This window comes from Alosa sapidissima, chromosome 1 (assembly GCF_018492685.1).
Source record: "Alosa sapidissima isolate fAloSap1 chromosome 1, fAloSap1.pri, whole genome shotgun sequence".
Classification (NCBI taxonomy): domain Eukaryota; kingdom Metazoa; phylum Chordata; class Actinopteri; order Clupeiformes; family Clupeidae; genus Alosa; species Alosa sapidissima.
Window position 1 is genome coordinate 15296240 of NC_055957.1, and position 17003 is coordinate 15313242.

At 42.3% G+C, this 17003-nt stretch overlaps 1 protein-coding gene across 2 annotated transcripts; it reads right to left on the minus strand.

Annotated features, from left to right (window-relative positions):
- Positions 1-7242: 7242 nt before the first annotated feature.
- diras1b (DIRAS family, GTP-binding RAS-like 1b) lies at positions 7243-15123 on the minus strand. Of its 2 annotated transcripts, none has more exons than XM_042056423.1 (2): positions 14670-15123; positions 7243-8248 (listed from the first exon to the last, which is right to left on the minus strand). In XM_042056423.1, exon 2 carries the CDS (start codon positions 8213-8215, stop codon positions 7619-7621), a length of 597 nt encoding a protein of 198 aa, XP_041912357.1. In that variant the 5' UTR covers positions 8216-8248; positions 14670-15123; the 3' UTR covers positions 7243-7618. The 2 variants fall into 2 exon arrangements, with proteins under 2 accessions (XP_041912357.1, XP_041912367.1); XM_042056433.1 differs by lacking the exon at positions 14670-15123 and adding an exon at positions 13445-13567.
- Between the last annotated feature and the right edge of the window lie 1880 nt (positions 15124-17003).

The window sequence follows — 17003 nt, forward strand, 5'->3', positions numbered from 1 at the left end:
CAAACGTTTTTTTTTTATTATTGTTATTATTATGCGTATGTAATATTGTCGAAATAAATCTGAACAGCTATGCGACGCGGTGTTCTCATCACCTCACACATCTGCGCAGAGAAAACCATTAATTTCACAAACCGCAATATGCAATATCTGGTATTGACCCAGGAGGGCGCCGTTACTCAATATCTGTTTCTCAGCAGCTTGGACAGTATGTGCCTCTATAGGTGTTTTCGTGAGTATAGATGTAAAATGGGGTGGGGTAAAAGACAGGCTCTAATACAGTATGTCATTCAGTTCATTAATAAATTATCTTACAATAGCCTTTTTAATGTGTCATATATGTCGACACAATTTCATGCATAATCAGAAGCCCTCTCACAGTTGAGTGTAGAGGTCCCATCTAGAATTTTCAGATGGCTTGTTGTAGGCCTATCAAAGTTATGACACTCTGTGCTTGGGAAATCTTTGCTTGACTAAAGCTGCTGTGTGGAGTATAATGTTGGTTGATCCACACTTCAAGGGGAAAAGTACTCTTTGGCACCTGATCAAACATCTCCTAAGACCTCCAGGAGGAACAGGGGCAGGATTTCTGTGATGTCTTGTGATAGACTGGAATTATACAGTGCTTCTACAGATGGAGCACTAGAAGATGTGTTAATCTGGTGGTCAATTTCATACAACTAAATATTATCACAGGTAACTCTTTCTGTATTATTAGCAAAACTATAATATTTGTCTTTGCCTCTTCTACAATAGATAATCCAGAGGTCACATTAAAGATGGCAATGTTTTGCTCGATGTCTTACAAATGCAAATGCATGATGTGTTCTTGCAGTTCTAACATGGGTGCTTAGCTCGTGTGTCAAAGATTCTGTCCATTCTGATGTTCTGATGTTTCCATTCTTGAATTTCCCCTTGGGGATCAATAAAGTATCTATCTATCTATCTATCTATCTATCTATCATGTTCTCATAATATGCTGCTCATTTAAGTTTAAGTTCATTTATGGTGATCAGAGGCACTATAGTGAGGGCAAAATCACAAAAACATGCGAGATGGCATTCTGACTTTTGTCGGACAACCGGCATCTCCACAGTAGATGTTATTTATAGCGAACACGAAGAGGAGAGAATAGCTTCTACTGCATTGGCCTAATTTCCTGTGGAGCATGAAATTATGCTGATGCCTATACATTTCTATTTCTCCCTCCCTTTGAAGTCCCTCTCACCAGCAGCAGCAGCAGTGCATCTCGCACAGGCTGAGGAGCTGCAGACACTGCATTAATGCTGACACAAAGCCCAGCTCACAACACAGCACTCTGACAGAGAGGAAGAGGGAGAGAGAAAGGGTGAGACAGAGAGAGAGAGAGAGAGAGAGAGAGAAAGAGTGAGAGGATGGAGAGAGACATAGGGAGAGAGAGAAACGGGAGAGGAGAGGAGGGCAGGAGGAAAGAGAGAGGAAGAGGAAGCAGAGAAACAGAGAGCAGGAGGAGAGGAGAGAAAGCGAGAGGGAGGGGAAAAAGCTAGGAGGATGGAAGGAGAGGCGGCAATGGAACGAGGGAGAGAGAGGGAGAAGGAGAGAGAGGCAGCCAGTGGATCAGTCAGAGGGGAGTTGAGTTATTTCACACCGGCTCCCAGCAGCCATTTTCTAACGTGTGCTTCTGGGTAGCAGTGGATCAGAGGCCTTTGTCACTGCGCGTAATTAGCTTGCTGATTGAGCCATAGCCACCGCTTGCTCTTTAAATCAGTGATTCCGTTCATTTCTCATGCTGTAACATCTACTTGGAATGCTGAAACAGTGCGATGTTATCGTCTGTGCTTACGCATGGGCATAGGGATTCTATTCTTGTAAGCATTGTATGGTGGGAGTGGCTCAGTAGAGATCAGAGAAAAAATGGTTGTCAAGGCCATGGACATGTGCTGGTACAAAATCATAATGAAATTCCCTTCTCTCTCTTATTATGACAACAAGTGTCAGCGTCTTCTTGTTAAGAGATTACTGTCTCAGGATTGACATCAGTATGTGTGCAGGTGGAAGGCATCCAACAAGAGGGATATGCTTTGAATATGCCTCTATCAATATGCCACTCTGTCACTTTTATTTCGTTCTGCCTTTCTGTGCCATTCTTTTATGTAAGCTGTTAATGGTGACGAAACTAATAAACTAGGCTATATAAAGCATGGCTCCTCCTCATCTTGACATTTGTTCTCGTTCATTGCTGTGCTTTGGTAATTTCTGTGTAAAGTGACTGTTATGACGAAAGCGTTTGTTATTTGTCGGGTGCCGGGCCTTTGGAGTAATTGTGCCATGTTAGGCTATGTGTCAGCGATGAGCAAAGTTCACTGCCTCCACATGCTCCTGTCCTGAGCCAGCCAAGCATAGGACGGGAAGACCAGCATGACGTTGCCATGGAAACAGTGCACGGAATCTCAGAGCGGAGTGGATTATCTGGATAGAACTTCAAAAGCATGGTAGCTATACATACAGTACATTGGCTATACATGCAGAGTTGTGCATATAATTATGTAAAAACAAATCAAATGTCAGTCAGAGGAATGTGAATTTTAATTCCATTTTATTATGAAAATCAGTTTGCAGATTTATCATATATAATATCATTTAAGTATATATCATATTTATATATGTCATATTTTTGTTTGTTGAGGGATGCATGAGGACAGCATATTTTTAATAGGAAGACTATTGCTAGAGGAAATGTCTGTATACTGTATATCAGCTAGATTAAAAAATACTCAAACCATAATATTGTACAAAAAACATATTCAGTAAAAGCAATATACTTCTCAAACAAATTAAATGCACAGGAATCAAAGTGAGAAGTCACTTCACAGTTGTGTTTTTTTTGTCCTTGCCCTCATGCTGGTGAACACCAATAGGGACCATGCTGTACAGGTTTCGTATGGATTGCAACATTACACGCGATACCAGCACCTCACCATCCACAGGACCCAGTACATTCCTTAACCCACACAAGTTTAAAGTGCTCTCTATGCCAACTAGCTAGCTTGGCATATGCATCCAAGTTATCAGACATTGTTTAAGGTCCTTTTTGACCATTTTTTAAGGTGTGTTTATAACCAGAGTTGTGAAAAGAAAGAAAAAAAGGCCAAGGAAATATCTTTAGATCCCTCAACTAATAATGACCAAAGCCATTATGAAGTGTTATGCTAATTCCTCTGTTTCCAGTGTGGGAACGTGAGAAATCTTATGAAAGGGTCATGTACATACAATTTTACACTTATTTACAATCATGAAAATGTGGAAAAACAGGTGACACCAACAAAGTTGAAACCGTAGAGCCTGCTGACAGACATTGTTAAAGTAGTTTAGCATTGCTTAAACAGGAGACAGAGGGAGATGGGCAGCTATATGCATTGCGGAGTGATGTGACAGAAGAGCCGTTATGATCGCAAGCCTTTAAGTCTTTGTCTTGTGACAAGCTCTCTACCTCTCCACCATACTGGCCACAGCCTAAAGGGAAGTGGAGGATTGGAAATTGCACAGACACTTTGCCATGTAAAGCCAATGTGATTGCCGCTGAAGGGGAATGAGAGATGTGGGGGTGGCGAGACTCCCATGTCCCCTAGTAGAATCAATGGTGCACATCTCAACTGCCACCAAACCAAGAGTGAAAGTTTGGTGAAACTTGTGTCAGTCCTTGTTGTCAAGTGTTGTCTGAGTAAGCTGGTGCATCCAAATGAGCGTGAAATTGACAACGGCGTTTGCGCGACTCCCCTCCCACGACACGTTTGCATCTTGCCGAGCGCATTCCACCCCCTGATCCTGAGCCTTCCATCATCTCCGGAGGCATTTCAAGGATGACTCACTCGCGCTCAGAGCTGCATGGGATTCTATGGGAAGCGGATACTGAGGCGTTTTCACATCTCACAGTGGCAAGGGGCCTAGGAAGGCGCCGGCTCTGGGCTAAGATCTGAGCCAGAACCGTCTCCAGAGCAAGCTACAACCTGGGCAATTCCAGATGACTCATGTGGAAGTCAAAGAGAGCAAGTGGAGGAAGGCTAGTCCGGATTCACAGTAATGTATATTATCAAATTCATTCATTTTCACTTTGGCTTACACTGGAGACATGGCTGTGCAAGATTAGAATTAAAGGACTGGAGGACTCAGGAGAGGGTTTGGTTGCACAATAATATTTTTGCATATAACCTTGTGGAGTACAACCAATGTCACCAGATGTGTCTGCAAGGTGACAACTTCTTCACTCATAGCACCATTAAAGTAGAACTATCAGAATCAACATCCTGCTGAATGACATGCTAAACATACAATAAAAAACAGCCATGGACAAACACATTTAAAACATATGTTTCAGCAGGGTGGACAGTAGCTGTTATTCTACAACTTCATATGAATCCACAGGATCAGAGCAAATAGTTCCAAATGTCTTAGCAATGACCATATTGTGCATCTCATGAATGCATTTAGAGATTGAAACTGCATGAGTTTACCCTAGAGAGCATCTGTCGCTGTTCCCCACCCCGGCCAGCTTCAGGCCATATCTGGTCCAAGATGGAGCCGCTATCTCACTCTGTGATAGCCTTAGCTCTCATTATAATAGAATATATTTGGCATTAACATTGCTTTATGCTTGGTTTTTGCCTTGTACACAATGTTTACATTGGTATTTGCCATAATCATCTCTGCTTCTCATCTGAGATGCAGTATATACCATTACTGCAAAATTGATTGTATGTAGAGTGAATTTTACACTGACTTTGGACATGTAATTTCAGAGAGGAAAAAAAGTACTTTTGCACAAATTCACTTGACCAGTTTGTTAAAATAAAATAGATCCGTACATAATGTTACAGGGTTCAGTACATAAAATGTCAATGGCAAAAAAACATTGTGACACAGAGATACGTTGACACAGTGCAATAGCATGTTGTACTGTATATTACTTTTGCTTCTGAATGATTTTCCAAACAGGAAAATTCAATTTGCACTACCGTACGATTACACAGAAGAGTACTTGACAGATATCAATTTTACATATTAAGGTATTCAATGTACCTTTTTCCACCAACCTATTTTACACACTGAGGTCAATACAGTGACATTAATTAGAATCTAGTAAAGTGCCCAGTTGTTTTGTATTAAATGAGATACAATGACAGCGCCAGGGGAAATTGGTTTAAAAAATAGAAGTGTGCTTCTCTTCGGCGTCAGAACGAACATGTATAGCAACGGATTTGTTTGGTATTATAATCAATTGACACACTGACTGAAGCCATAACACAACAATATCAAATTGCATCTCATAGATAAAAACAAACAAAAATAAACATTATTTTTAAAGGTACCTTTAAAAAATGTAAGACCTCTCCGTTATCAGGATACCCTGTTGGTCACATCAGCCAAGCCAAAGAAACAAATAAATAAAATAGATAGTCTTGTGCTTTTGACTTAGTGCTGAAACATATCACCATCCTACTCTGGGTAAAATGACAAGGGCCATTTTGTTCAACAAATGCATTGAGTCCAGCCAGGCCATCACCCTCTGATCAAACACAACAAGACAACAACACATACTCAAAGCACAGAGAGAGAGACCAAACAATGTTCAGCCTCTCAGAGTTTGACTGAAATAAAGTGCAATGCGAGCAAATTCTCACACTGAATTTGAAACAGGTTAGGGGTTCTGCCCAGGTACTGGCTCATTAGTCATCTGGGACACACAATCTGCATGGTGAACTGAGCCCATCTGTTTCAGGACAGGGACGCCATGGAGTTTGTCTCTCCACTTCAGTCCTGACTCTATAGAACCTTGTGCAACATAAATCTGAATAAATAGGTAATAAATAGAACTCAGTCAGCCAAATGATCTGGACTGATGTTTGTTAGTTCACACAAATAAGTGTTTTGTTATTTTGAGATATTTTTTAAAAAATCAAAGTAATTTTTCTTTCTCGCAAAAGGTAATGATGTTCTCTGTCGGGGCAAGCACTAGTTGACAAGCAGTAAATAATCAAGATGTACTTGTATGCAACACATGGTCTATTATTACATACTGGCCAAATCTGATGAATTGGTCTGATACAAGCCAAGAACAAAGTCCAATTCATTCTGGGCACTGTGTATCCTGTATTCTGTCTGTATGATATCATGAGATGGAAACTAACTGCCTGACAAATTACAAGCCTATATTGGTGGTTAGAGTGAGAGTGTGGCAACAATGGACATGAACTGACCTGCTGTCCAAGCCTAAGACAACATGTCTAATATTTATGTTAAGTGTTTTTGTTATGAGCAAACTTTGTTTTGTAATATTCTTTTTTTCCAAAATGATACCACTGAACTTGAGTGAAGAAGGGTCTAACAGCAATAATGGTCCTGGATCCTGAGGATTTCAGTCAAACATGACTGCACAGTTAAATACAGGCTTGGGAATACTATAAAAGGTTACAATACTGTCAAAACAAACATTAGTAAACTGGGCGTATAATGAATAGAAGCAGTGATGTGTTTATGTTAAAAGCACAAAGAAGGAGAGATCAGCAAGTCTGAAGAATTTTCCTTAAGCTTGGACATTTTTGGACACATTTATAATCCTACTCTAATTGCAGTATTTGCACTATCTTATTATTATCTCTAACATGAAAACCATGCAGATAGACGTGTTATCTTCTATACTTGAATGAAATGATTGTCATAAATATTTCTGTCTACACTCATGAAATGGAATTGTGGAACTCTTAGGCCAACAGATAAAGGAAATCTTCCTTGCATCAAATCTACCTTTGAGAGTTAGGTTGATATAATATTCAAACTTTTATGCGTGATCTTTTTGTCATTGTGCTTTGAATTTCAAAAAACCTGTTGTGAACACTTTAAAATATTTTTGCAAGATGTGAAAGGCAAAAAAAAAAACAGTGCATTTCTGCTGGATGCCCTTTCATCTTTGCTGTTTGTCCGTCTTAGGGAAACTTTTATGGAGTTTCAGAAACCCATCCTGCAATGATGTCTGCACCACAGTGCCTGAATGACAGCGTAGAAACCCAACTGCACTCAATGTTGTTGTGCAGTTGGGTTTTTAAGCAGTTATGAGAAACTAAATTTGCATAATGTAACCAGTCTCATCTCAGCATAGACATCCTGACAAAACGGAGGCCCATCGTATTACATCTCTGTTGAATGGATCTTCCATGTATTCCTTTCCGGTGGGAGGGGGGACATGGGAGGGGGGGGGGGGGGGGGGGGGGGTTGAAATTCTATTCTACCCAAAACCATGATGGTTTAGTTGCTTGACATACAGTAGTTTACACAGACAAGGCAATAAGAATGGTATGGCTTTGGAAGAGCATATACATGTGTACCTGTGAGTTTAAACAGGCGGCGGGCCCCCTTAAGGAGAGATGGAGAAAGATGGCTGGTTGAATGCACAGAAGGGAGAGGGAAAGGCATGCTTGCCATTAGGATGAGTAGGGCTACACTGACGACAAACAAGGTCCCCAACCATGGTGAACCATTCACTTCCTCATACCTCTTCCTGTGAGGCTGACGTTCCTCTCGCTTTGTTGGTTCCAGTCTCTGCCATTAGCCATTAGCGTTCCCCCTGCTATCCCCAGCTCTCATCTGTCTACATGACGCTGCATTTGCCCTTGAGCTTGTCAGCTCGCGACTGCTTGCCTGACCGCTTGCCGTCAATGTTCAGGCTCATGTTCCTCTTCTTGTCCAGGTTGAGCAGCTCCTGGAAGAGCTCTGTGACGTTGTGGTTGGTCTTGGCCGAGGTCTCCATGAAGGCACACTTCCAGGAGGTGGCCTGGGCCTCGCCGTCCTTGGTCTCCACCTCACGCTGGGGCTCGTCGATCTTGTTGCCCACCAGCATGATGGGGATGTTCTCCACGTTGCCCTTGATGGCCAGCACCTGCTGGTAGATGGGCTTGAGCTCCTCCAGCGACTGCTTGCTGGTGATGGAGTAGACCAGGATGAAGGCGTGGCCCTTGGAGATGGAGAGGCGCTGCATGGCGGGGAACTGGTGGCTGCCCGTGGTGTCGGTGATCTGGAGGGTGCACACGCTCTTGTCACAGCTGATCACCTGCCTGTACGTGTCCTCCACTGTGGGGATGTAGGTGTCTCGGAAGGTCCCCTTGACGAAGCGCAGCACCAGAGAGCTCTTGCCGACGCCACCGGCCCCGAACACCACCACGCGGTAGTCGTTACTCTGCTCTGGCATCTTGAGCGTTACCTGGGCCTTCGGTTCCTACACCTGATGAACAGATATCAAAAGATCAGCATGGCAGTTTTCAGCATAAAACACGCTGTTTAGAAACACACTAAAACAGAAAAATAATGCTCACTGTGGGAAATGAGTTCTAGGGATCCCCTAGCACCTGTTACATTTTGCCATTGTTACATCAATGAGCTCGGAGAAGTAATTTTGAAGTTGACAGCAAAAAGGAACGTTGATTTGGGATGGGATACATATCTCTTACGCATACTGTTGTTAGCTATGAAGGTCTCCATATCAGTGTCATTAAAAGTGCCTTTATTCCTGAAACACTTTTACTGACTTACTTAATTCTAGTCTAATTCTTTATGTGACAACACAATTCTATAATCATTAGCCATAAACCTTATCTAGATTTCAAATCTAGATACTTGGATTAATTTCTAGAGCATTTTGATACACTAGCAACATGTTTCTCAAATGAAGTGGTTGAGACACAGTGTTCAGCACTGTTATTCAGTTCATCATTACGCATCTGTGCTAAGCCCTAAAATAACATTTCGCTTCCTCTGCAGAATAGGCCAGTGAAATATTTATTACATTCAAGGCGACAAAAAATGTATTCATAGTGGAAAGGTCTCAATAAAACAGTGAGTGTGCGTGTGTGTATCTGCTATCTGCTGACATGATTGCATTGAAGTTTATATTCACATGTACACAGATGGAGTCAATGGTCACACTTTCTATCCCCATTTCCTATTGTGACTGAGGAGTATCAATGACTCGGGCCTGTAAGGACTGGCAAGAGACACTGACAAAATCACATGTGAAGCATAGCAAGATCAAGAGAAGAGCAAAGGCAATAGCTCAATTCATTTCAGTGGCCTCATCCAATTCCAGTGCCAAATCAAACCAAAATAGATGGTAAAGGAAAATGGAAATGGTATAACAGCGAGACTGACAAACTGGCCATTGCTTTCCACTGAATGCATTATCATCACAGCTAATCAACAAGTGCTTCAGTAATACAACAACCCACATGCATTACCCATCATTTGAAAATTGACATTGGAGTGAAATTACATGGTGTACAAAGTGTGACAGTGAAATTTCAAATCAAACGTACAACCCGGGGACATTCCAATCTCACTATGGCGTAATGCTGCTGACGGTAATCTCTCCAAGCTGGTAACATTGCCTGCCTTCCCTTCCTCGTGGGGAGAGAATTGCTGTGTCCACCCTGATGAGACTCAACTCTACACACTCTGCATTGGAATGGACCAGGACATGCTCACTAAAGCGCAACAAGCCCACGAACAGACACGCAGACAGGCGGCCTATCTGCTCTGAGAACACCACTGTGTGCTCCTTCCCAGTTCTCCTGCTGTCCAATCAATAAGCAAAGACACTGAGGCTTTGATCAATGCCTGTGTCTGCAGAGTTAAGCCTGATGACAGGGCACAGCCCCCCACCCCCACCCTGACTTCCCCCTTCTCCCCACAGTGAGGGGAGCTGTGGATGCCAGGCTGCTCCCTGTGATTGATGTCAATCCTCCGAAGAGCAAGGGTTTCTTCTTTATTTATTTGCCTTTGCAAGGCGGAGGGGCCGAGTGACTTATTAATGGCTTTAACGGATCTATCCATCCAGCCAGACTCCATTATAGATTAAGTTGGGCACTAGCGGAGATTGCTATGCATGTCCCTCATTCAAGGTCCTCCAAATCACGCCCACGGTTGTGCTGATGTGGCAGAATTTGGGAATAACCTTGCATTTAAGTGCCAGCTTTGAGAGTGGACGAATAAAGAGTGTGCCATTCCAACATCAAACCCTATTTTAGTCCAACTACTAATGTATGGCTTTAGCTGACACAGGGAGCTTCAGTACAATCTGCAGTAGAAATCCTCATATACACACCATACAACACAATTGCAAACCATACAACACAACCATGACCACCACACATATTTTGTATTCATGTGAACACAAAACATGCATAAGCTGACAGGCAGCATGGCAATATTGTGTACATAGGACTCACATAAAGAAAAACACCAGAATATGACGATGATGACTACAGATTATACTATAGACTATAGATTCCTAGACTGAGTCAGTGTTTTCTTTTCACTTTAAGACAAAAAGCAGTGTGGTTTGTCATTCAACTGGAGTCGATTAGATGTTAGCCTTCACTAATCTCAACAAGGAGCTTTATGACATACACACCATTCTGCCTAAAGAGCTGCTTTCACACCATCACACATGCCAGCCTGCACAACAGCCACCCAGGGAGCGCTATCTGCTTCCCATGCCCATAAAAAAGGCTCCTCAACTCATCAAGAGTGGCATTAAGGAGCATTAATTACTGTGTGTTTGAATTTTTTTGCCACAAAAGTAGGCCATTCATAGCAAACGTAGGCAAAGACTTGGCTAGCAGGCTGACCCCTTCCTCTCCCCCTCCCCCTCCCACGGCCCTAGATTGCTAAGGGGTGCGAAGCAGCTGGAGGAAGCATCTGTGTGTGTATACATTGGAGTCTGTATGTGCAGTTGAGTGAGAGCAATCCTGTGGCTGTGTGTGTGCGTGTGTGTGTGTGTGTGTGTACGCACACATGTGCGGGAGATACTCTAGTTCCGCACGTCCGCTGGGGATTTCTCTCGCTCCGTGGGAGAGCGTTGGTTACTGCAGGAACGGGGCCCTGGGGCACGGCCATGAGAGAGCGAGTACGATGTGGGGGCTGGGGGAAGGGAGGTGGAGAGGAGGAGGAAGAAGGAGCAAGATGCACAAGGCGAGAGAAGGAAACGTACACAGGCTCTGGTCTTACATCACGATTGTCAGGGATGGATCATGCTGCATTAGGAGAACAGGACGCAGCACGGTTTTCATTGTAACTGAAGCGTATGCCCATGAAATTGTTTTTTATTTTTTTTGATTGGATGATTATAGCAATAAACATGGTGCCATGCAAATATCCCATTCATTTCAAGAGATACAGTATCTAATACAGTAGCTAATGCTCTAATGCATCAGATGGGAGATATCAGCCTGCTAGGGCTAAGTGAGTCATCAGCTTCAGCACCAAACAAATCACCAAAAGCCTCTGGACAACTAAACATTGCCTACAACATTAACACATTATATTTATTTTTGAATTGTTTAACTGGTCTTACCTATCTTGGAACAGTATGCGTGTGCATGTGTGTGTGTGTGTGTGTGTGTGTGTGCATGCATGTGCATGTTTGTGTGTGTGTGTGTGTGTGTGTGTGTGTGTGGTTGTGTAAACACACCTCTATTGCAGGCCTTAATGTGAGAGTAAACCCACAGACTAAAAATACCCACTATCCATCTGCCATCTCTCTGCACCAAATGTTGTGTGGATTAACACAAAGCCATTCCCTCTCGGAATTGCATGAGGGGATGTAGCCCATGTAGACCAAGTGAGAAGTTAAATGGTGCTTCAGAGTTTTGAGACACTCCCTGACACTAGCAAGCAGTCAGCTTTCATTAATCCACAAGCCCAAATACAGTAGCAAGGGCACAGGATTTCAGTCATCTCAGCACCATGATATTTCTTTCACATGGACTACTGAAAGACAGGATGCAAAATAATGATGCATTAAGCACCACCAGCATCACACAAAACCATGAAAACCATATTTATTGTGCTATTATTCTAAACCGCACATTCTACACACAGTTCTACAACAGAATCCTCCAGCTTGCCGTATAGTGCATCATTATCAGTGCGTATGAAACACTAATACAATGAATTAGTTTTTCACTGCAAAGCAGAGCATTCATTTGCAACAATTATTTTGCTATAGCTCTCACTAAAAGGCACACAGATAGACTAATAAATTGACCGAGCGCAATACAGCCAAATCAGCATACCTTGGCTCAAAAAGCATCTTGTGTGAAGTTCTCGCCTGCATACTTTCCTTTGCTTTGGGATTCGATCATTTGGAGACTCCCTCCCTGTCAGTGTTAAAGGACAGCACCGGTCCTGATGTGGTTCATTTTCAGGCTGTCAAACAGATTGACCCACTGTGGGCAGGGCTTACTGGCTAATCATCATGATTAACCTCGTCTGCGCTTCTGGACATGATTCCACTGACCCAGTTCAGAGGATTTAATACCCTAGCATGCAACCAAGACATTAACCTTGAAGCTCACATCTTTTACAAGCATTCACTGCTGGTGAATTCTTTTTCCCAAAGCATGTTTTTCCACATGGCTTACACATTATGCACATGTGGGCTAAAACTTAAAAAAAGTCAGCAAATATGTAAATTGTGGAGAATGTTCCTAAATTTAAGCTGAATTAATTTGATGATGAAGTTAGAGATAGCTCTACATCAGATGTATGCCATGTAAAATCTATATCACCATTGACTAGAACATTGTAAAATATTTCATTCATGTGTGTAATGCTAGTAAGCATGGACAGTCTTCATGTTCTTGGAAAACCAATCCTTGCACAGGACCATGGACAGAGGGGCAGGGCATAGTTACATATCCAGGATTGGTCAAGGTCTAACCTGTTCATCTCTAATGAAGATGGTTATTGAGTCTGACTCTTCATTAACAGCATTCATTAATTAAGGCCGGAGCACCTGACGAGCCTACTCCGCAGAGTATCATCCCTGCACTTGATGGATGATCAGTGGGCTGGAATTAAGAACTACTTACTGTCATACTGGGCTCTAAAGGAGGATTTAAAGGATGATTTAACTCATTCAGCCTCTAAATAGTATAAAGAAAAGGCACTCTAGCAGCCCTAGGCAGTCTATTCATCATGGTAGCATGATGTTAGCATTGTAAAAACTGTCATACATATGTCCTTAGTGATCATATACCACTGATTAAAGTGAAAGAAAAAAAAAGCTTAATGGAATGGGCTGAGAGGAAAGAGACCACCCTTTGATCCTGGCTCATAGAAGAAAGAGACATGGCCATGGTTGCTGGTACTATAAATGAAGAGAAGACCAGAATGTGTTCTCAAGTGCTCTGTTCCATGGAAAGCATCTTACATATGCAGGCACTGTTTTTGTTTGTTTTTGATGTCCCAGAGATCCAATGGTCATCTACCTAGCTGCATCTTCTACCCCACAGCACCCATTATTGCTATAGGTTAATTAATATGACTAACATTCTACAACGCACAGATTAGTGGGCCACCTTGAGGCAAGGTTTTATGCCACAAAACAAAAGAAAGACAGGGATCATTATGGATACAATACCTTCTGATACACTCTGAAACAAAACAAGCAAATATTCTGCGCCATTACCACATGCGCCATGCGTCTAACATGTTGTGCCAAATGAATGTACACCAAACGTAGAGTACTGCACGGCCTTTACTCCTCAAGGTGTTATAACCGAAGATAATGTCCCTACAAACCACGTCTGCAGCACCCAGCAGCACCATTATAGCCATTATTGTGAATGCACGTCGTCTACACTGTGACGTCGGTATCTCATTCAGCAACGCGAGTATGGACATCAAGCTGACATGTGTGCATTGCCCTCACTTTTACACCCGTTCAGGCAAAGCCATGAGCTTTAAATGGTATTCACAGCGGACTACTGACATACTTAATTGCTTCGTTGTTGCAAAGATAATGTGTAATGCAATCTGGTCTTGTTTTCCAAAAGACAATCACGGCAGACCAACCAAGAGGGCTGCGCTGACTGCCATCCGTACACAAACTGAAAGCGTTCACAGAACCGACATGGATTCAGCGAATATTGCTGTGACGATCCAATTTAAACTGTCGACACAAATAACTTACAACCTTTTCCGTGACTGGTAGCCTATACTAGCCTATACGCATGGTTGAAAATGTAGTCCGACGCGCACGCATGTGGGCTATTGTTTTTTTGTGTGCATGGAAAAACCTATAGCGTTATTTCCTAGCCCTACCCACAGGCTCCGTGGCTTATTCTTCCTACTTGTGTACAAGGGTCTTTTAGCAGTCCTGATAAATAAATGACTTGGTCTTGAAGTAAAGCATGATTTGAGCATCACCACTAGCGCATCCGCAGCTGTTTGTCGATCCACCCTTGGTATATCGTACGCAGCTCGTTTCATTCATAAATAGGTGAGGATTGTCATCACGTCCGTACTGTCATTATTTTCCGGGCATGCCATGATACTCCGCTCATGAACAGAATGCGTTTTAAACCCCCGCCTGAAAACTGCCCCACCACTCATCCACCTAAACGATGAACCTCACGTTGTTACATTTATTCAAATGATCATAATCACAGCAAAACATTCTCCACAGGCATGTAGCCTATGTTTTCCCCACGACAGGATTATATGCTGTAGAACTATAAAACAACAATAAACAAAATCTTCCAGGGCTGACGTATCGACAGTACGCGCGTAACTGTAAAAGCCACACCAATTCGTACGAAAATAGTAACAGATTTTGTAAATCAGCGTCGATTCAAATTACTTACCTGAACTTATATTTAATCGTCCCGTATGACTTCAATAAACAGATGAATGACAGACCAATCGCGTCCTAACGCATTTTACAGAAAATAATGAAGACCTGATAGCCTATAGTCCAGTCTCAACTGCGGCTCTCTCTCTCTCCCTCTCTCTCTCTTTCTCTCTCTCACTCACTCTCTCTTCTTCGTTCTCTATCTCTCGCTCTCTCAACTCGTTTCAACCTTTTGATTCCAAAGATAGAAGGTGGGAGGTACTTCCATTTCCCATCTTTCTTAAATAGGCACACTTCACTCCAACGTTCAAATAAGGTGATAGGCTATAGTGATAGGTCGGTGGCGAGTATATGCAAGTCCTTCAACAATCCCATGACGCTTCGCCCACCAGTGTTCAGAGATCGAGCCAATTATTGTTTAACACTGATACTTGAATAGGTGGGCTTGCAATTGGTAATGTCGGAATGCATTATTGTTGTACAGTCTGTCGTTTTGCTCATTGCAGCATTTCTGCAGAGAAGGTTCGTCTATACGAGTGACGGATGAGTCAGAAATGTCCAAATCAGGCTCATTGCCTGATCACTGCCCGTTACCAACATGTGCACTTCTACTTGCTCATGTGCCAGCGTGTGCAGCATAGAGAGCGCGCTCCTCAAGTATTACATTAATGCAATGGAACAAACAAATGGTCCTGAATACTACACAAATAATCGAGTGTCACTAACTATGACAAAATCGCCTCAGAGTGAATACAAATGAAACACCCAAATTGAATTGCGTGCGCTAAAATGACATCTCCCTGATAATTATCCGTCTAATTTGAATATGTAAGGCAGCAATGCAAGGAAAAGAGAGGCCCTGTATCACAAATGGAAATGATAATTTTACGTGATGATAATAATATAAAGAGTCCAAAAGAGGTAAGCTTATATTCAAATATTGGAAATGAATAGCTCTCATTTCTTGGTAAACATGCATGGTGCTTCTCACACTACTGCCTCCAGTCCCCATTACCTGCTCCATCTGAGTCCCCCACCAATCCAATTCCGTGGGAAACTGAGGGTGGAAAGATGATAACTTTATGACCAGCTGGTCAAGCAGGTGCCAAACCCTGAGGAGGCCGACTCCTTGTGGAGAGAATAGTTTGCTGTCTCTGACTGAGGTGATGTTCAAGGTGAGTCTGGTTTAGGGCATAGATTAGGCTATAGGACTTACGTTTATGTTGGATGCAGTTAAGAAGTGTGCCTTCAAGTCATGATGGATTTGATGGATGATGAATATGTTGCCTATTTAGTTCCGTTAAGGGCCCAAAGCATTCTTGAAAGCATTGTAAGCCTGAGAAATTCCCTCTTCCCCCTCTTTTGAACGTCTTCCGCCAGGATTTATCACTCTCAAACCAGGGGCCAATGTCCGTACATCTGTCAAAAATGGAATCTCATGGTGACAACAAGAGTGCATGCACAGTGTTGCACGTGTGGTAAAACAAGCAGGAAGGTGTGATCAAAAGCATTAAGTGGACAGACTCAGATTGAAATAAAAAATAAAATAAATAAATAAATACATAGATAAATAAATACATACATACATAAACAAATACCATGTACAAGTTTGGAAACATCTAATCTTTTATGGGTCCTTCTTTTTCTGACTATTCTAGATTGTAGAACAAAACTAAAAACTCAGAACTACATAACTCACATGGGGTTATGTAGTAAACAAACAAGAACTAACAAAGCAAAATGTTTCATATTGTAGACTCTTCAAAACATCTGCTATGATGGCAGCATTTTACTTTTGGCATTCTCTCAACCAGTTAGGCACTGGGAATTGTTTTCCAACAGTCCTGAATGAGTTTCCATACATGTTGAGCACTTGTTGGCTGCTTTTCGTTTACTCATATCAAGGCGTATTCTAGATCAGTGGTTCCCAAACTGTTTTTCTGCGTACCACCACCTACCACTGACTCGGCTTGCGTACCCCCACCATCCGATACATAAAAACGTAACACATTCTATTAACGCATTCCAGGCATCATAATTATCCCATGATAACTAATAACAAAATCAAAAATGTGCAACTGGTCTATGAGCTCACACACTTAAAAAACAGTGTGGAGAACAACATTATGAAACACAAAGAACAAAAGCTTAAGATTTTGAAAAATACCTTTCTGACATTGCCCTTTTCATCTTGCGTACCCCCTAGTAGAAGCTCAAGTACCACCGGTGGTACACGTACCGCAGTTTGGGAATCCCTGTTCTAAATGATCATCTTATGAAGTCTATGATGATGCACATGAGTTTTGTTCTACAATGTAGAAATACTGTAGTCTGAAAAAGAAAGACC